The sequence below is a fragment of the Gorilla gorilla genome, chromosome 10, assembly GCF_029281585.2.
Source record: "Gorilla gorilla gorilla isolate KB3781 chromosome 10, NHGRI_mGorGor1-v2.1_pri, whole genome shotgun sequence".
NCBI classification, from domain to species: Eukaryota; Metazoa; Chordata; class Mammalia; order Primates; family Hominidae; genus Gorilla; species Gorilla gorilla.
In genome coordinates this window covers 138576158-138593877 of record NC_073234.2, presented here as the reverse complement: position 1 = coordinate 138593877, position 17720 = coordinate 138576158, and the positions used below count along the sequence as shown (strand labels likewise).

Sequence of the window (17720 nt, the reverse complement as noted above, 5' to 3'; positions counted from 1 at the left end):
GCCGGCCTGGCCGATGTGGTGAAACCCTGTCTCTACGAAAAATACAAAAAAATTAGCCGGTTGTGGTGGTGTGCCTGTAATCTCAGCTACTTGGAGGCTGAGGCAGGAGGTTCACTTGAACCCAAGAGTTGGAGGTTGCAGTGAGCTGAGATTGCACCACTGCACTCCAGTCAGGGCGACAGAGTGAGACTGTGTCTCAAAAAAAAAAAAAAAAAATTGAGATAGAGTTTGATTCTCTTCTTAGGTTTCTCTTTTAATTTTTTTGAGACAGGGTCTCATTCTGTCACTCAGGCTGGAGTGCATTGGCACAATCATAGCTGACTGTAGTCTTGACCTCTGAGGCCTCAGCCCCTTGAGTAAGCTAGGACTACAGGCATGCACCACCACACCTGGCTAATTTTTAAAATTTTTTTGTAGAGGCAGGGCCTTGCAGTGTTGCCCAGGCTGGTCTTGAACTCCTGGCCACAAGTGATTCTCCCACCTTGGTCTCCCAAAGTGCTGGGATTACAGGTGTAAGCCATCATGCTTGGCCTTATTTTTCTTTTAAAAATGATACATGGCTGGGTGCGGTGGTTCACGCCTGTAATCCCAGCACTTTGGGAGGCTGAGGTGGGCAGATCAGATCACCTGCAGTCAGGAGTTCAAGACCAGCCTGGCCAATATGGCGAAACCCTGTCTCTACTAAAAATATGAAAATGAGCCGGGCATGGTGGTGGGCACCTGTAATCCCAGCTACTTTTGAGGCTGAGGGAGGAGAATCGCTTGAACCTGGGAGGCAGAGGTTGCAGTGAGCTGAGACTGTGCCACTGCACTCCAGTCTGGGCAACAGAGCGAGACTCTGTCTCCCCCCACCAAAAAATAAATAAATAAATAAAAGTGGTATGCATATATATGTATGCAGAAAAAACAGGAAAGAGGAACAGTTTTTTTTTTTTTTTTTTTGCTTATTTGTCTTCTAAATTTTCTATATTCTAAGTGTTCTATAATCCTTTTATAATTAAAGAAAAAAATTTTAAGTTTTATTTCAGGACACCATTGGAATTAATACTGAATAAATTAACTAAAATGAGGCTGGGTGCGGTGGCTTATGCCTATAATCCCAGCACTTTGGGAGGCCGAGGTGGGTGGATGACTTGAGGCCAGGAGTTCGAGACCCGCCTGGGTGACATAGTGAGACCTTGTCTCTGCAAAAAAAAAAAAAAAGTTTAAAATCAGCCAGGTGTGGTGGTGCCTGCCTGTAGTTTCAGATACTCGAGAGGCTAAGGTGGAAGGATTGCTTGAGCCCAGGAGTTTGAGGCTGCAGTAAGCTATGATCATGCCATTGCAGTTCAGCTTTGGGTGACAGAGCAAGACCCTGTCTCAACAAAAACACAGAAGTATGTATAATGATATATAGTCCAGGTATTATTTAACAGTAATATTGTTTATTTTAAAATAGCAATTGTTAATTCATTGTGAAATCTATTTTTTTTTTAAGAAAAGTATCTTTCAGTGTTTTTTTTTTTCCTTTTTAACTTAGAAATTTTGGTGAGAAGAAAGTTATTTGATCTATGTATGTGTGGGATGCAGCACTGATCAAATGTGTCCATTTCTTCTGGTGAAATGTGTGAAGCACCTCCTAGGCTCCGCTTGTACTGTTCTCACTTCAGCAGAGCCAAAGAATTATCCTCTTCCAGTTGGTTGTATTGCTATTACTAGAATTTCCATATACTCAATGTGTCAAACATATTGAGAATATTTTAAAGTACAGCAGTTATTTGGAATAGTTGAAAAGCTAATTCATATTGTCCAGTTTAAAAGAAATCATAAGATGTTTCGTGTAGAAAGCAAAATAATTGTAATTTTAGTGTTTATACTTGCTCTTTTGCTAAAAGAAAGGTCAGTTTGGTGGTGATTATAGAACTTGGTACAGAATTCTAATTAAACTTTTCCCATTGTTTTCACCTAGGAAGCCTTGGAAGATCGTTTGGAAAGGATTAATCGAGAACTGGGTTCAGTTCGCATGACGCTAAAGAAATTCCATGTTTTGCGCACCTCTGCAAATCTTTGAGATTTGTAGCCATTAAATTTTGAGACATTTTTGTTTGCACTAATGTATAATTATGCAGTCAGAAAAGGCAAACTATTTTGTACTGTTTATAAGCCTTCAAACAGTAGTTTTACAATCATGCTATTCTTACACTTGCTATTTTATACTTCAAATGGCCACATATTTTCAAGATATTTTTGTTATGCTCAGGAATCTCTTGTATATTTTACTATTTAAAAAGCATTATTTTTAAATAGTATATGTCTCCAATTTATATCAAGAATAAGGAAATATAAACAGAGGAAGCAGCTTGTTTCTAAACAAATAGTGTTATCCTTTTACAATTAACTGCACACCAATTTTATAAACTTGTTCTACATTGTAAATACAATTCATTTTTTAAAAAATAAAGCTTAATAGCTTCCATAATGATAGACTAGTACATGCTGAATACATAAACAATTACAGTGTACCTTGGATTTCAGTTGTGTTGAGGTTTTTAAAAAATGATAATGCAATTCCTATTTGAAACATGTCTTAGAGTGAATATCAGAATAGTAATAATGGACTCTTGGAAAGCTTTGAAAACTACATGAATATAACTCATTTTCTTTAAACTTTATTGTCTGTAAGAGAAAAATGAGAGAGATTGTAATTCTCTAATTTTATCTTTTCTAAAAAAGTTAAACAATTGGAGAGCCCTCTCTGGAGGTCTCTCAGAGTAGGTCTCTGCCCATTGTTCTGAATTAACTTGTATCCCACCCTGGACAATAAATGGACAGATAAACCCTTTGAAATACAAGCCACCACCCCGTGAGGGATTAAGAGGGCAGCCTGGTTTTCTTAGTGTGCATGGCTTCAGCTGTCCGTCATAGTTGTCATCTGGATATGTTCACCCCTTTCCACTCCTTCACCCTGGCCAAAAGGAAAATATTTCCACTGTAGGTGCTGTAAGAACACTAGACTTTAGATCATCACAATCTACTGTATTTGTTAATGGACAGGGAGTGTGTCCGGATGGAGCCTGGTGCCTTCCCCTCGGCCTTGCAGAGGGCTCCAGCCCACTGCCTCTGTGGTAGCCGCTGGCTCTCAGAAGTAGCGCGTGGGCAGGAGTCTCTCCTCTGATCCAGGAGCATTGGTAGGTTTGTGTTGGGACTGCTGGTTAAGTTGGAGCTGTGTAACTACTTAGTTTTTGGTAGCCAATCAGAACGCAGTGCCCCACATATTCCAGCTGGGTACATGTTGATAAACAGACTCATCCAAACTTTCAAAATGGATTCGTACTAAACATGCTCAGGTTTTAAATTTTGGTTTGCTTTTGAGCTTTTCCTCTTTATGTGGCTCTTAATAATAAGTAGTTAGAATGAACCAAGCCATCCCAGTTATTCCAAGCAGGCTCTCAAACGACCTTTGAGCACTCTTCACCTGGCTGGTCCCCAGGCCAGGGGTCCACAGCCCTGCTCCCTTCTCAGCAAGGAGGGCGGCCTGTCTGACAGTGCAGTTGAACCTTTGCTCCCTACTCCTGCAACTTTTGAAGACTTCAGGCTAATCAAAATTACTTATAATTAGAATCAAGTGCCTTTATTCTTGTTTTTTATTTTTTATTTATTTTATTATTTTTTATTTTTTTAGATGGAGTTTTGCCCTTGTTGCCCAGGCTGGAGTACAATGGCATGATCTCAGCTCACTGCAACCTCTGCCTCCCGGGTTCAAGCGATTCTCCTGCCTCAGCCTCCCGGGTAGCTGGGATTACAGGCATCTGCCACCACGCCCGGCTAATTTTGTGTGTGTGTGTGTATGTGTATATCTTTTTTTTTTTTTTAGTAGAGATGGTGTTTCACCATATTGGCCAGGCTGGTCTCAAACTCCTGAACTCATGTGATCCGCCTGCCTCGGCCCCCCAAAGTGCTGGGATTACAGGCATGAGCCACCACACCCGGCCTATTCTTGGTATTCTTTATTCTTGGTTTTCTAGCCTTTAGAGAAAAAAAAAAATCTAGTCTTGGTAAAGAAAATGTTCATTTTAGTCAAGCTCCAGTACAGCTTGTGTCAAGACCTAGTAAGAGCACCTTTCATGTGTTCCTGGATATGACATTAAAAACTAACTTGAAAATTGTTAGGATATTTCCTTGTTCCCTACTTTTATTGTAAAATCTACTACATTCTTAAGAATTAAAAAATGCCATTTCAGAAGAGATGATAGTTTTATCTTGCCAAGGAATTATCTTCTTAGTAGCCTATATTGGCTTATTCCAAAAAAGGCGTTAAGCTCCATCAAAACATCTTCTGCGCCTCTCTCTCAGCATATGCTTTGATATTTGAAGTGTGTAATAGATTGGAGCTATCAGTCACTTATTTCTAAAAAATGTATTCTTTTTTCTTCATAGCTGTGAAGAGGGATACCAAGGAAAATTCTTTCTGCTATCTTTCTCTTTGGTAATGCTTATCTTATGTCAACTGAAAAAACACTCCACCTAAAAGTAGGAAAGATGGCAATTCTAAATAGCAGCTATTATCCCCGGGTGTAAACTATTTTTGTTGTTGGCTTGGGGCTGTGCTGCAGGTATTAATAGTTTAAAAAGAAAAAAAAAAACAACAAAACCTAAGCAAATCTGCCACCTCTGGGAAGTGCCTTTTAAAATGCAAATAGAAAGTGAACTCTCCCCTGATGCCTGGATCTGCCCCCTTCCTTTCCCTTGCTAAGCCTCTGTTTGCAGGAGCTACTCCTGAGGTATGGAAATGGCCTTTGCAACTGAAGGACTTTTCCAACTGAAGCAACAGATGTAGCTAAAGTGGCCGTGCTAGGGTTGTGCAGAGCTGGGCTCAGGGGACAAGAAAGGAGAGACTTGGAGCCAGAGAGACCTGGGTCACATCCTGGCACAGGCCTGCCTTCCTCAGCTATAAGATGAAATAAGAAAACTCCTTTCATTAAGGGAGATTTTGTAAAGTGCCTGGTGCTTAGTAAGTGCTCAAGAAATATTATATTTCAGATTCATTGAGTTAAGTAGGCTTTTGAGGTAGCATCCTTTTTTTTTTTTTTGAGAGGGAGTCTCTAGTTCTGTTGCCCAGGCTGGAGTGCAGTGGTATGATACTGGCTCACTGCAACCTGTCTCCTGGGTTCAAGCTGTTCTCCTGCCTCAGCCTCCCGTGTAGCTGGGATTACAGGTGCGTACCACGCCTGGTTAATTTTTGTATTTTCGGTAGAGACGGGGTTCTCACCATGTTGGCCATCCTGGTCTTGAACTTCTGACCCCAAATGATCTGCCTGCCTTGGCCTCCCAAAGTGTTGGGATTACAGGCGTGAGCCACTGCGCCCAGCCTTGAGGTAGCATACTTTCTGAAATAAAAAAGTAGATTATGTCCCAAGCAGTTGACCTAAAAACTGCCTTGGACTGACATTTGTTAGGTAGTCTAAGATGTTCTCTTCACGCTTTGCAAAAAAATGAGCTTTTTTGGAGTTTAAATTAAGCATCCCTCCGGTGTGTTTGGTTTTTTAACCACCAAAAATTTAACAAATTTGATAACCTGTCACATGTAAGTTCAGAAAGCACTTTGGTCTTAATTGGTGACTTGGGGGTTATTTGATATAAATATAGGTTGTTTTTCTAAAAATTATTGCCAGTATCCTCCAAATAATTGCCCCTTCAAATGTTTCATCTAAAGGTGACAGCTTGTGGGCAGAACCATGCACAGGAAGTGCCTGCCAGTGGGTGTTAGGAGATGTAGGTGGAGTCTGTGATAGCCAACCAAAAGCTATCCCCTTCTCGCCCAGAAAAGCCACGTGCTTTGCTGGACGCTACTTGAAATCTGAACTCTGCACCTACATATGTAGTAAAATTAGACACTTTCGTCACTTTAATTTTTAGATTATCTCAAGTTTTCACTAGATTTCAATGTGCCACTTGTGCTATGAGTCTTTAAGAAGCTTTAAAAAATAAATGCACACCTGTAGCCTTTTACCATTCAGACAGGTAGATTATATTTACCTGTCATGAGGGACCATGTATGGTTGATAGTTGCAGGTTTGATTAAATCCACTATATTGCACAAATTTTGCTGGAAATAATTTCCTGCCCTGCCAAGAGCTCTATGGTAGTTTGATAATAAACTACTACCCCAGTATTCTTAGGAACTGTGTTACTAAGTCTTTTCTGCCTGATTTGTACTTTATTTCCATAGACCCCTCAGATATGTGAGGAATCAAGCCATAAATGTGCATTTGCTGGACATTATATACCATGTCATCTCTATGACTACAGATTTCAAGGATAATTTTTACATCTAACAATTTCACTGTAACAGTGACCGATAATGTGAAAAATGTGCTTTATACAGTGCTGCTGGTGGGTAGACAAGTGCTTGCTGCAGTTGTTTCTGAATCTAGCCAGATGCTGGAGTCGTGAAGCTGTAAGCTCCGCGGGAGCAGGGACCATCTCTCTTTCTTGCACTACAGGCACTCAATAAATACTCGTGGCTGTGAACTGGCGTGTGGTCTTTGTGTGTTTATTTCCGCTAGCTGGCTGCAGGAGCGGGTTGTTGGTGATTTTAAGTCCCAGGCATAGAGAAGTCCTTGAGTTATGGGTTAAGGGGCGTCCATCCAGGAGCACAGTTCCCGTTGGGACTCTGTGGGCTCCGCAGATCTTTCTGGATGGATCCTAGGCACCTCTTGGTGGAGGGAAGGAGCTGAAGCGTTCTAGGTGATGATGATACGCCTTGGTCCTCCTCTGCGTGGTCATGGTCAGGGGCACCTGGAGGCGAGTCGGGAACGATGGCCTTCCTGGCCCGTTCAGTTGGGTTCTGCCGTGACCCCAGGAGGTGAGCAGCTGTCAGGGGCTCGGCCTCCCCGGCTTCATCTGGAGTCATCTAGGCCGCCTTAATTTTAGCTTGTCCTCTCCCCACCAGGGGAGCACCGCCGTCTCCTCAGCCTTATAAGGTGACAAGTAGGGATGGGTCACACATCACTAAGTTTTAGGTGTGCCCTCTTTAGTTCCATGACTTCAGATTTTGCCAAACAAGTCCACCCTGGCTCAACCTAACAAACACCTCATGTTTTTAAGGAATGTCACCAGGCGCTCCCCCACCGGGGGCTCTTCCCATTGGAGAGCCCTGTCGTGCCAGATCATCAGGATTAAACTGTTCGTGATCCTTTTCCAGCTACTCCCTGAGGTGGGGACCCGGACGGCTGCGCTCCCGGCTCTGCCGTTCCCTGGGCCGCGGCCCGGGCGTCCTGAGGGGAGAGCGCGGACCCATCGTGTGGCGAGCACCGCGCCCGGGGCTGGGCTTCGGTGAGCTGCCCGCTGCGCTCTGCCCTCCCTGGTTTACCATTTCGCTCCTAAGAAACTTCGTTTTTTAAAATGAGGCTGTTTTAAGAGTCACAGTGGCCGCAAGTCGGCCGGTTCCCGCCCCCGAATGCGCTCGGCTGCTGCGGACGGTGGGCGAGGAGCCCGGGGCGGGGATCCGCGCCGCCGCCCCCGAGTCCAGTCCCGGGCCCTGAGGACACAGGCGAGCCGGGGAGGAGCGGGGGCGCCGCGGCAGGGCTGAGGAACCAGGCGGGCTGCCCGAGTCGGAGAGGTTTCTTCCGGCGGAGGCGGCGGGGCCGGGCCGAGACTCCGCAGGGACGCGCCCCCGCCGCCGCCGCCGCCGCTCCCCCGCGCGGCCTGAGGAGGCGCCGCCGCCACTGAGGGAATGCGAGCCCGGCCCGGCGCGCGCGGGCAGCAGCGGCCGCTGGGGTGCGCGGGGCACCGCGGCGCCGCGGCGTAGAGCTGTCCAGCCGGCCCCGGCCGCCCGCCCGGCGCTTCCTTCTCAGCTCGCGGCCGCCTCAGCGAGAGCCTCCTGCCAGCACGTGCGCCGCCGCCGCCCGCCTGCGACGCTCGGGAGCAATGCCCGCCGGGGCTCTGCCGCTCGCCCGGGGCCAGCAGGCGGCGGGGGCGCGCGGGGCGCAGCCGGCCGGGCCGGGGCCGCGGGGCGGGCGCTCCCCGTGAGGCGGCGTGAGGTGGCGGCGGCCCAGCCGGGGCCCCGAAGAGGACAGAGCCCGCGGCCGCGCCGAGCGGGGTGAGTGCGTCCGGGCGGCCGCTCCGCAGGCCCGCGGTGAGTCCCGCAGTGCCGGGCGCTGGCCGGGGACCTGGGGATCTGGGCGGCGGCTCCCAGAGAGGCCCCGGCCTGCCCGCCCGCCGAGCCGCGGGGGCTGGAGGAGGGAGCGGAGACCCGGGCAGGGAGGAGGGTGTGGCGTGCGGGAACCCCGCTCGGGAGACCGCCCGAGCCTGGCCTCAGTGAGTCGCCGGCCCTGGATCCGTGCCCGAAACGCTGATTTCCGAATTTCCGTCGGTCGCGACCGCGTGGGGGACCCCCGACAGGGACAAGTGTCATAGCGGTCGGGGGGCAGGCGTGGGCAGTGCCGGTGCCAGGGCGAGGAAGGGGCCATCGGGAGGAAGCGGAGGTGAGCCCCCGGCCCGCCTTCTCTGCTTCCCGCCTCCAGCTGAACGTCCCCAGGCCCGGGCCGTGGCCTCTGCTTGTCGGGGGCCCAGGGTTGGGGTGTGGCCCGTCTCCATCCTCAGTGCCCCCTTCGTGTGGTAATGGGGGTGCCGGCTCTGTCTTCTTCCCACCCCGAATCCTTTCTTATCCGTGGCAGGGCTGATCGGGGGGCCTTGGGGAGAGGGAAAGTTCAGTGTCCCCCGCCCCAGTGTGCACTGTCTCCCCGCAAGAAATCCCAAACGGCCACTCCAGGTGAACATAGTGCGCGCGGTGCAAATGTCATTTCAAGGCAAGTCCTCCAGGCTTGTCCCCTTTCCACCGACTTGCTCCTGCAGAGACATCCTGCACTCCTCTCCCTCCCTCTGAAGTGTGGGCTGGGTGCCTCTCCAAACACCCCGGCCTACCTGCCTCCCCCACCCAGAGTCTGGATTCTTCAAGGGAGACCTCACTGGAACATTTGTCTTTGTCCACAACCAGCTCTCTCCCCGGCCCCCATCTGGGAGTGACCAGAGCTGCTAGGATAGACCCCCCACTTCTGGAGGGAAGGCAGTAAGTGCTCCCCTTCATCTGAATCTCCCCTAACATCCATCCCCCAGACTCCTCTCTGCTCTGAACTCCCACTGCCTGCTATCTGTATCTCCTGTGTAACTCTTATCACCGTCTGCCTTATTTTATAGTTACTTTTCCATCTGCCTTATCTCCCCTGCTGGACGGTGAGCTCCCGGGCTGGAGTTGATTCATCTCTGGTCCCCTGCCCTGGTCAGTACCCTGTGTGCAGTCAGTGTCTCCGTGGAGCAGAAGGCACCTCCAACGCTTGCCTCTGGGACCGTAGCTTGTCTGATTCCTGGACTGTTGCAGTTAAATTATTTTCCTTCCATGAAAAGACTGTATTCTGTGGTTGGAATGGACTTCCAGCCCTCTCCCACTGCAGAGAGAAACACAATGAGTTAGGAAGGGCTGTTTTTCTTGTAAGGAGTGGCTTGCCAAGTGAACAGGACAGTACATCCTCTGCCCTGAAGATGGCCAGGCAAAGACTCCAGATTCTTTGGGTAGTGAGTGTTGAATGGGCCATTCTCTCTCCTGGTCTTCCCCAGCTGCTCAGGCGTGGGAGGCAGCAGGGGAGAGAAGTGGACTGCGGGAGTCGAGAGACTGGGGTTCCAGACCTGGCTTTTCCCATAACTTGCTACAGGAGCTTAACTAAGTCACTTGGTTTCTCTTGGTTTTGGTTGCACCTTATGGAATCTGAAAGAATTCCTCTGCGTATCTAAGGCCCCCTGGGATCTGGGTCCTGTCTACCTTTTCTGCCTCCTCTCCTACCATTTCATTCATACCCTCAGCTGCAGTCCTCTCAGGCTACCTAGAGGCTTTCAAAGGCATGGTGCTCCCATGCCCTCCCTCTCCCCAGGTGCCTTCAACTCTTCACTGGTTGAGACCCAGTCTTGGCCTTCGCAGGTGGAATTGGTCCCCCTTCTGATTTTCGAACCACCCTAGTCTGATTTGCTTGCCACACAGAATGGCCCTTATCTGTTTACACGTGCCCCCCACTAGACTGTGAGCTCCTGGGCGGTTAGTGCTGTATCACGTTTCTCTGCATCCCCAATGCTTTGCTGCACAGTAAGGTACTTAGGAAAATAGTGAGAGGGTTGGCCTAGATCACCACTGAGAGCCCTTCTTGTCCAGAGTTGATTGCTTATACATTCTCTGTTATGGGGACCCATTGCCTTCCTCCGTGTCTAGAGGCCTGTTTTAACACCAAGCAGATAGATGCTTTCCTAACCAGCCCATCTAGTTAAAGTCTTTCCAACTTGGTCTTCGAGAAGACCAGTCATAGAGGATGTGCAGTTATCTGTAGAGATTAGCAGAGGAAACGTCTGGTACTTTGAGATCACTGCCTTGCTGTTTTTGGAGAAAATGCCGGGGCCGTGTGCTCTTTAATGTAAGCGTAGTGGTATTGCTCCAGTGTCTTTGGCCATGGGCAGGAGGAGCCACTGCTTATGACCGCAAAGTCAATCCAAAATGAGCCATTGTACGCCAGTTCTCAACTTTGCTTAGATGAGATCAATCCCTTTGCAGATAGTCACCCTGAAAGCTGCTTAACAGGACTCCCTGCCTCCAAACACAGATGCGGCTAAGTGGTCTTTGCACAGCTTCTCTGTAGGTCATTTGGTTGATGTTTATTAAGCTTTTACTGGTACCCTGGAATGTTATCAAATAGAGCCATGGCAAATCCTCATCTGGTTTACTCTAAAACCATAATCTGAGGCATTTTCCCCTTTTCTAAAGGCTTCTTACAGTGACCCATATTAAAATTTTCTTTTAGAATTTAGGGCCAGGCAAACTTTGCCTTCCCGCAGGAAACTAGGTTGCTTTCTCCTTTGATAACGAAAAGGAAAGTGGGGAAGGAAAACACGTTTTGTTTGTATACTATGCACCATGCAGTGTGTGCTTGGGCCTCCCTGACACACTGTGCAGGGTAGCTTGTATTCTTCCCCTTTTTCCCAGAGAAAGAAGTTAAGACACACAGAGAGGTCAACTAACTTGCCCAAGTTTCCCTGGATTTGCACTCAGTTCTGCTTCTTTGCCACACTATGTGTGGCTCTTTCTATACCACACTGTCTTTCCAACTGATTATGTTTCTCCTCTTCTCCTTGGCTTCCAGGCTGTTCAGCACACAATGTGATATTCCGTCTAGCAACTATATTACCCTCAACATCAGCATATTTATTGCTGCTTTCCTGAACTGTCTCTTTTTCTGTGTGTGTGTGTTTATGTATAAATCTCTCTATATATATTCTTTATAAAGTCATCACAAAAGGCTTCTGGAAAACTGTATGGATAAGTGAATTAAATATAGTAAGTAACATTGCTAGCTGGGCATGGTGGTGTGCGCCTGTAGCTGAGATGGGAGGATCCCTTTAGCCTAGGAGTTTCAGGCTGCAGTGAGTTATGATTGTGCCACTGCACTCCAGCCTGGGCAGCAGAGTGAGAAAAGAAAAAATAAATAAAAATAAGAAGGTAACATTGTACCTAACACACTAACTCACAGTGTGGTTAGGGAGATGAGTCCATGGGGAACAAAGGGTATGTGTGATAAGAGTTGTTGAAGGTAGAGTTCAGAGGAGGAGATGCCGTTTCTGGGTAAGGCAGTCAGGGTTGACTTCCTGAAAGAAGTGGGACTTGAAGGGGGCCTTGAAGAATGGGTAGTTTTGATAGTCCACAGCAACTGTAAAGGTGTGTAGGACTTAGAGTCTAAAATCTGTGGTTATCACAATGGCCTGCAGAACAGGTCTTCTGGTGGGAAAGGAGAGAATTGGTCCAGATATTAAAGCGGGGAACCTGGTGATGCCTTTTTCAAATCCTCTATATCTTTGATGGAGGGTCCCAGAAGACTGGAGCTGGGAGGGCCTGCACCCTGTTGAGGATGAGAGGCAGAGGCTGGCAGAATAGAAGTGATTTGCACAAGACCTCTCTTCTAGCCTGGAACCCAAGTCCCTGATTACCGGTTTAATGCTCTTTTTTAAAAGTGACAGCCCTGTACATGGGTCCTTGTTTCCTGTAAAATGAGTATGGAGCATTGACCTCCTCATGCCCAGCCTAGCAACACCAGGACAAACCTCTGCTAAACATTTATGGTCAAAGACATGACGAGTGCTGTTAGGAGGAGCAGGCTGGCATTTGCTTACTCTTTTTTTTTTTTTTTAACTTTTATTGTATTTTTTAAAAATTATTATTATTTTTAGATGGAATTTCGCTCTTGTCGCCCAGGCTGCAGTGCAATGATGTGATCTTGGCTCACTGCAACCTCTGCCTCCCAGATTCAAGCGATTCTCCTGCCTCAGCCTCCTGAGTAGCTGGGATTACAGGCGCCCACCACCACACCGGGCTAATTTTTGTATTTTTAGTAGAGATGGGTTTCGCCATGTTGGCCAGGCTGGTCTCGAACTCCTGACCTCCAGTGATCCGCCCACCTTGGCCTCCCAAAGTGCTGGTATTACAGACATGAGCCACCACGCCCAGCTGTTAACTTTTAAGTTCGGGGGTACAAGCGCAGGTTTGTTGTATCGGTAGACTTGTGTCATGAGGGCTTGTTATACAGATCATTTCGTCACTCAGGTACTAAACCTAGTACCCATTAGTTATTTTCCTGATCCTCTCCCTCCTCCCACCCTCCACCCTCCAATAAGTCCCAGTGTGTGTTGCCCCCCACTATGTGTCCATGTGTTCTCACCTTTAGCTCCCACTTATAAGTGAGAACTTGTGGTGTTTGGTTTTCTGTTCTTTCATTAGTTTGCTAAGAATAATGGCCTCCAGTTTCATCCATGTTCCTGCAAAGGACATGATCTCATTCTTTTTATGACTGTATAGTATTCTATACTATGTGTATATATACCACATTTTCTTTTCCAGTCTACCATTGATGGGACATTTAGGTTGATTCCATGTCTTTGCTATTGTGAATAGTGCTGCAATGAACATACGTGTGCCTGTATCTTTATGATAGAACGATATTTTTAGTAGAGACGACGTCTTGCTGTGTTACCCAGACTGGTCTGGAACTCCCAGGTTCAAGCAGTCCTCTTGAGGTGTGAGCCATTGTGGCTGGCCAAATTGCTTATATTAACAACTGCCCTTGCTAGAGGACACAAAGGAGATTAACCAACAGGCAGGTTTCCGGTAACAGACAAATCAAAAACCCAAGACAACCTTGGAGAGAGAGCATGGAAAAATTAGTTTCACACTCTCCTTGTTGAAGTTCCCCATTCTTCATAAAGCTTTTCCTTGAGTGCCCTTGCCTCTGAAGTCCCTTATCTCTATTGTGGAAAGGGGTCTTATTAAGACCTGGCTAGTCAGAAAGATCAGAGGTCATGATCAGGGACGTCAGCGGGAGTCATGGGTCCAGGGAAAAGGCAGAGTGTTATCAGAGCAGCAGCAGGACCCAAGAGACCTCAAGGCTGATTCCAGCCTTGGAGCAGAAGCTGACAGCTCAAACTCCCTATTGGGTGTGGACATGCCAACCTGCAGCCTTAGGAGCACATGACTGTAGGGTGGAATAGCTCTGTCTGAGGAAAGTATATCCTGACTATGCATATGCATAGTTATTTGATTCATATTGTTGGCCATAGTTAGGTTCTTCTTTTTTTATTTTTTGAGACAGGGTCTCTCTCTGTCTCCCAGGCTGGAGTGCAGTGGTGCAATCATTGCTCACTGCAGCTTCAAACTCCTGGGCCCAATGATCCTCCTGCCTCAGCCTCCTGAGTAGCTGGGACTACAGACTTGTGCACCACGCTGGCTAACATAGTTATGTTCTGTAAAGTCCCTCTTCAAACACTGAGTTAGTGAACACTGAACCACTGCTCCTAGGGAAAACACTGGGTTAGGCTCCTTTGAGCCTGCGGGGACAATATTTTCTTTAACCAATCCATATGTAATCTTATTTTATATATGTTTCTGTTAAAAGAGGTCGGGCGTGGTGGCTCACGCCTATAATCCCAGCACTTTGGGAGGCCGAGGCGGGTGGATTACCTGAGGTCAGGAGTTCGAGACCAGACTGGCCAACATGATGAAACCCTGTCTCTACTAAAAATACAAAAATTGGCTGGGCACAGTGGCTTATGCCTGTAATCCTAGCACTTTGGGAGGCCGAGGTGGGCGGATAATGAGGTCAAGAGATCGAGACCATCCTGGCCAACATGGTGAAACCCCATCTCTACTAAAAATACAAAAATTAGCTGGGTGTGGTGGTGTGCATCTGTAATCCCAGTTACTCAGGAGGCTAAGGCAGGAGAATTGCTTGAACCCAGGAGGTGGAGGTTGCAGTGAGCCGAGATCGTGCCCCTGCACTCTGGCCTGGAGACAGAGTGAGACTCTGTCTCAAAACAACAACAAAAAAGACACCCTATTTAATATGTATTATTGATTCATTAACATTAAGCTCCTGGCCATCAACACTGTGACTCATGTCTGAATGAAGCTTCTCTAACACAAGAGATTTTCTCTGCACATCATAACCATCTTGCACCCAAGAACTAGACTGCACCTCAGCATCGTGATTGGGGGCCATTCCAAACAGCAAAATCACCAACACAAAGCACACAAGTGCCAAAAATGTGGCACTGCACAGACCACAAAAAGGACACTTGTTTCCATTAGGAGAGCTGAGATGGGAAGATAGAGGATGTCCCCTCGTTCAGCCTCAGCAGGGAATGTGCCATCAGGCAACTCAAATTTTTTGCCAATTTGCACACATTCGAAAATGAGTTTGAAAGCACCATGAGCATTGATTTTGGGGTTACAGATAAATTTTAGTGACTAGGGTAATTCACAAATATGGAATCCATGGATAGTGAGGATCTGCCACCTTTGGCATCGTGTCAGCCCCCACGGTGTATCCAGCCTAGCTCAGGGCACCTCACAATGCTGATGGTACTTAATGGATGAAGACTGGAGCTGCGGGATGAGGCTGTGGGCAGATTCTTGTGTTTGCTTGTCTTAGGTGCTACAGAAAGACAAGCTGTCCTCCCTCAGCCCTGCTGTAGCTTCTTCTAGAAGGGCTGCTGCCAACAGAATGGTGCCCATCTCTCTCTGCTCAAGTCTACAGGTAGGAGGGACCCTGTACTTCCATGCAGTGGGTTCTGGCGGCAGCCCTGCAATAGACTCGGCCTTTCTTAGGAGCTGAGACCAATCCTTCTCCCAAAGGAATAATCCTCTTACGGAGGTGTTTCAGGCCAAGATGGGGGGTTCCTGGGGCCCCCATGCCTCAAATTGTGGCCTTCTTATGCCTGGGCTCTCTCAGAGGAAGCTTTCCCAAGTCTTTTGCCTGTTGTGTGCCCTCTTAAGAGTTCGTACGTACGTCATACGGATTATTACTGTTTCTCCTCTGCAGAGCTGTTTATTTCCCCTTTTGAGAGGTGGCTCCTGGGGAGGGCCTGAATTTTCTCTTTTGGCAGCTGGGGGGCTTCCCTTCCAAGTCTGACTCACAGGCTGTGCTGTGGAGCAGGGCTGTGCACTTTGCTTCTGTTGTCCTCCTGGGATTAGAATCAGGCCCTTGGGCTTCCCAGCCCCCTAGGGAGGGCTCACTGGGCACCAGTGTCCTGCATGAGGTGGTGAGCTGGTGGGAGAGCTTGTTATGGGTGCTGCTGGCTCCACCCTCTGCTGTCTCTCTAGACAGCCCCTTGGAGGGAGGGAGCGAGGGAGGGGGGAGGGGGATAGGGATGGGTGTGTCAGGGTAGAAATAGGTGGCTATTCCCAGCTTCCATCAGTGGCGTGAGGTTGTCTGAGAGGCAGGGCTTCCCCACAGGTGTGGATGCGTGCTTAACACTGGCTTGGCGACGGTGCTCTGGAGAACAGGACATTCTTCCTCTCACACTGAAGGGCCCATTTAATTGCTTTCCTTGGTACTTTATAACAGTTGACTTTTCACTTGCTTTTTTTTTTTTTTCATAAGAGGGAGAAAAACTCAACATTTTTTGCAATTAGAATTTTTCCCATGTGGGTAATCACACTGGAAAAAAGCATTTAAATCCTTTGAAAACCACACATAAGTGAGGCTCACGGAGCAGGGGGAACATTCAATCAGCAGGGGTGGCCAGACGTGGAGGCACTTCAGCGGGTTATCGTGTAAGGAAACAATTATTTTACATTTATTTTGGGTTTGCTTGTTGCAGCATATTTCAATTAGTTCGTCAGTGTTGTGCATCTGACAGGCCAAACGTTTATTGTGGTTGAACCATCTGGGAGGTGGGAGGCCTGCAGCCTTCCCCATGGCAGTCAGGAACTACCAGTTTAAAGGAAATTTGTTTGATGTGTTTAAGAACCCAACACTAAAACACCATTAAAAACAAGAATTCTGAAAGCACTCTCACCTATTTCGCCATCAATTGGGCATGCATCACTCGAGACTTCATTCTTCCCCTAAGCGGGACATTTTCCAATACGCTGAAGCAAAGTTTTGAAGTGGCTTACTTAATTGGTCCAGAGCACGATTTGTATTAACCCAGCAAGGAAAATAGCTCACTAATTTATATTTGAGTGTGAAATAGCTTATGCATTTGCTGCTGGGAGTAGCAAGGGATGCATTTAGCGGATTCTTGCTATTAGTATGCAGCTGAGCTCCTGTCCTGTACTGTGATAGAGAGTGTTAGTTTGATTTCAGTTCCCAGCCTTGGGTGACTCACCAGAGCATTGTGAGTTCACTGTAGTGACTGCTGACCAGTGCAATTTGTCGTGCCCTCTTTGAATACCAAGATTTTATAGTACCTGATTTCACCCATTTTTCATTTTACCTCAATTATTCCTCCCCACCACACCCCCGCTAAAAGTTCCCTTTCCTGAGGAATGTTCTGTCTGACTTTCCAGCAGGGGGGATAAAGGAATTTAGAATCAAACAAATAGGAGAGCCAGAAGGAGCACTGGAAAAAACCGAGTCCAAGGGTTTGACCTTTCCACAAAGGGGAATGACTTTCCATTTCCCTGAAACCCTAAGATCACAGGGCTGGGTGTGGGGTGTTGGCAGTGAAGCGGGATTAAGACTCAAGGACACAGCTAGTGAGCTGGAGGCCGGCTCATAAAATCTGGGACGTGCAGCTCACTCAGGTTTGTCTTGGTGGCCTGGGAGCTGCAGGACTGGTGCTTGCAGGGTTCAGGCCAGTGGCTCCTATACCACACCCAGCCTCGTCGACTCTGTGTTATGGGCTTTTCTGGTGCTTAAGATTCCTGCTCCAGGAGACGGCTGCTCTTCCCTCTCCAGGAGACGGCTGCTCTTCCTTCTCCAGGGAAGCCTCCAAACCAGAGGCATCCCTGGCGTATCCCAGCTGCTTCTCAGGCTGGGGGGATCTTAGCTATTTGTGTTTGAGTTGCTGGTGCCAGGCCCAGTGGCATGGTAGTGATCCAGTGTCTGTGGATTGTTCTTGCAGAGGCAGTGGCTGGAGGTGCAGAGGGGAGGGGCCTTTCCTGCTTACCCACCTTTTGTCTAAGACACCGCAGTGCATGGCATACTTCTGCCCATTGTGCTTCACAGGACTCTCACAAATGTTGCTGTGCCCATTTTACAGGTGAGGAAACTGAGGCTCAGAGAAGTCATGGTATGGCCCTCAGTGCTTTCATTTGTTGTGTCTCACAGATGGGGACCCTAAGACTCAGAGATGTCATGACTTAGGCCTCACCACACAGGGAGTTAACTGCTGGCTGGACTCTAGACCTGATCCCTCATGTTCATGCTTGT

The 17720-nt window shown here is 47.9% G+C and overlaps 2 protein-coding genes across 19 annotated transcripts in view; both read left to right on the top strand.

Annotated features, from left to right (window-relative positions):
- MPHOSPH9 (M-phase phosphoprotein 9) overlaps positions 1-2461 on the top strand; it is a 78569-nt gene extending 76108 nt beyond the window's left edge. For all 5 annotated transcript variants that reach the window (XM_055358287.2, XM_055358286.2, XM_031001106.3 and 2 more), the window contains one exon: positions 1949-2461. In XM_055358287.2, coding sequence (XP_055214262.1) covers positions 1949-2050 — 102 coding nt within the window. In that variant the 3' untranslated portion in view covers positions 2051-2461. The remainder of the gene's footprint in view (positions 1-1948) is intronic.
- Positions 2462-7964: 5503 nt separating this feature from the next.
- Positions 7965-17720, top strand: part of PITPNM2 (phosphatidylinositol transfer protein membrane associated 2) — a 166814-nt gene continuing 157058 nt past the window's right edge. For 11 of the 14 annotated variants that reach the window (XR_010129442.1, XR_008670451.2, XM_055358280.2 and 8 more), the window contains exon 1: positions 7965-8080. The gene's annotated coding sequence lies outside the window, so the exon portion shown is untranslated. Of the gene's footprint in view, positions 8117-17720 lie in introns of all 14 variants that reach the window. The other 3 variants (XR_010129443.1, XM_063694445.1, XM_055358282.2) reach the window with 1 other exon arrangement.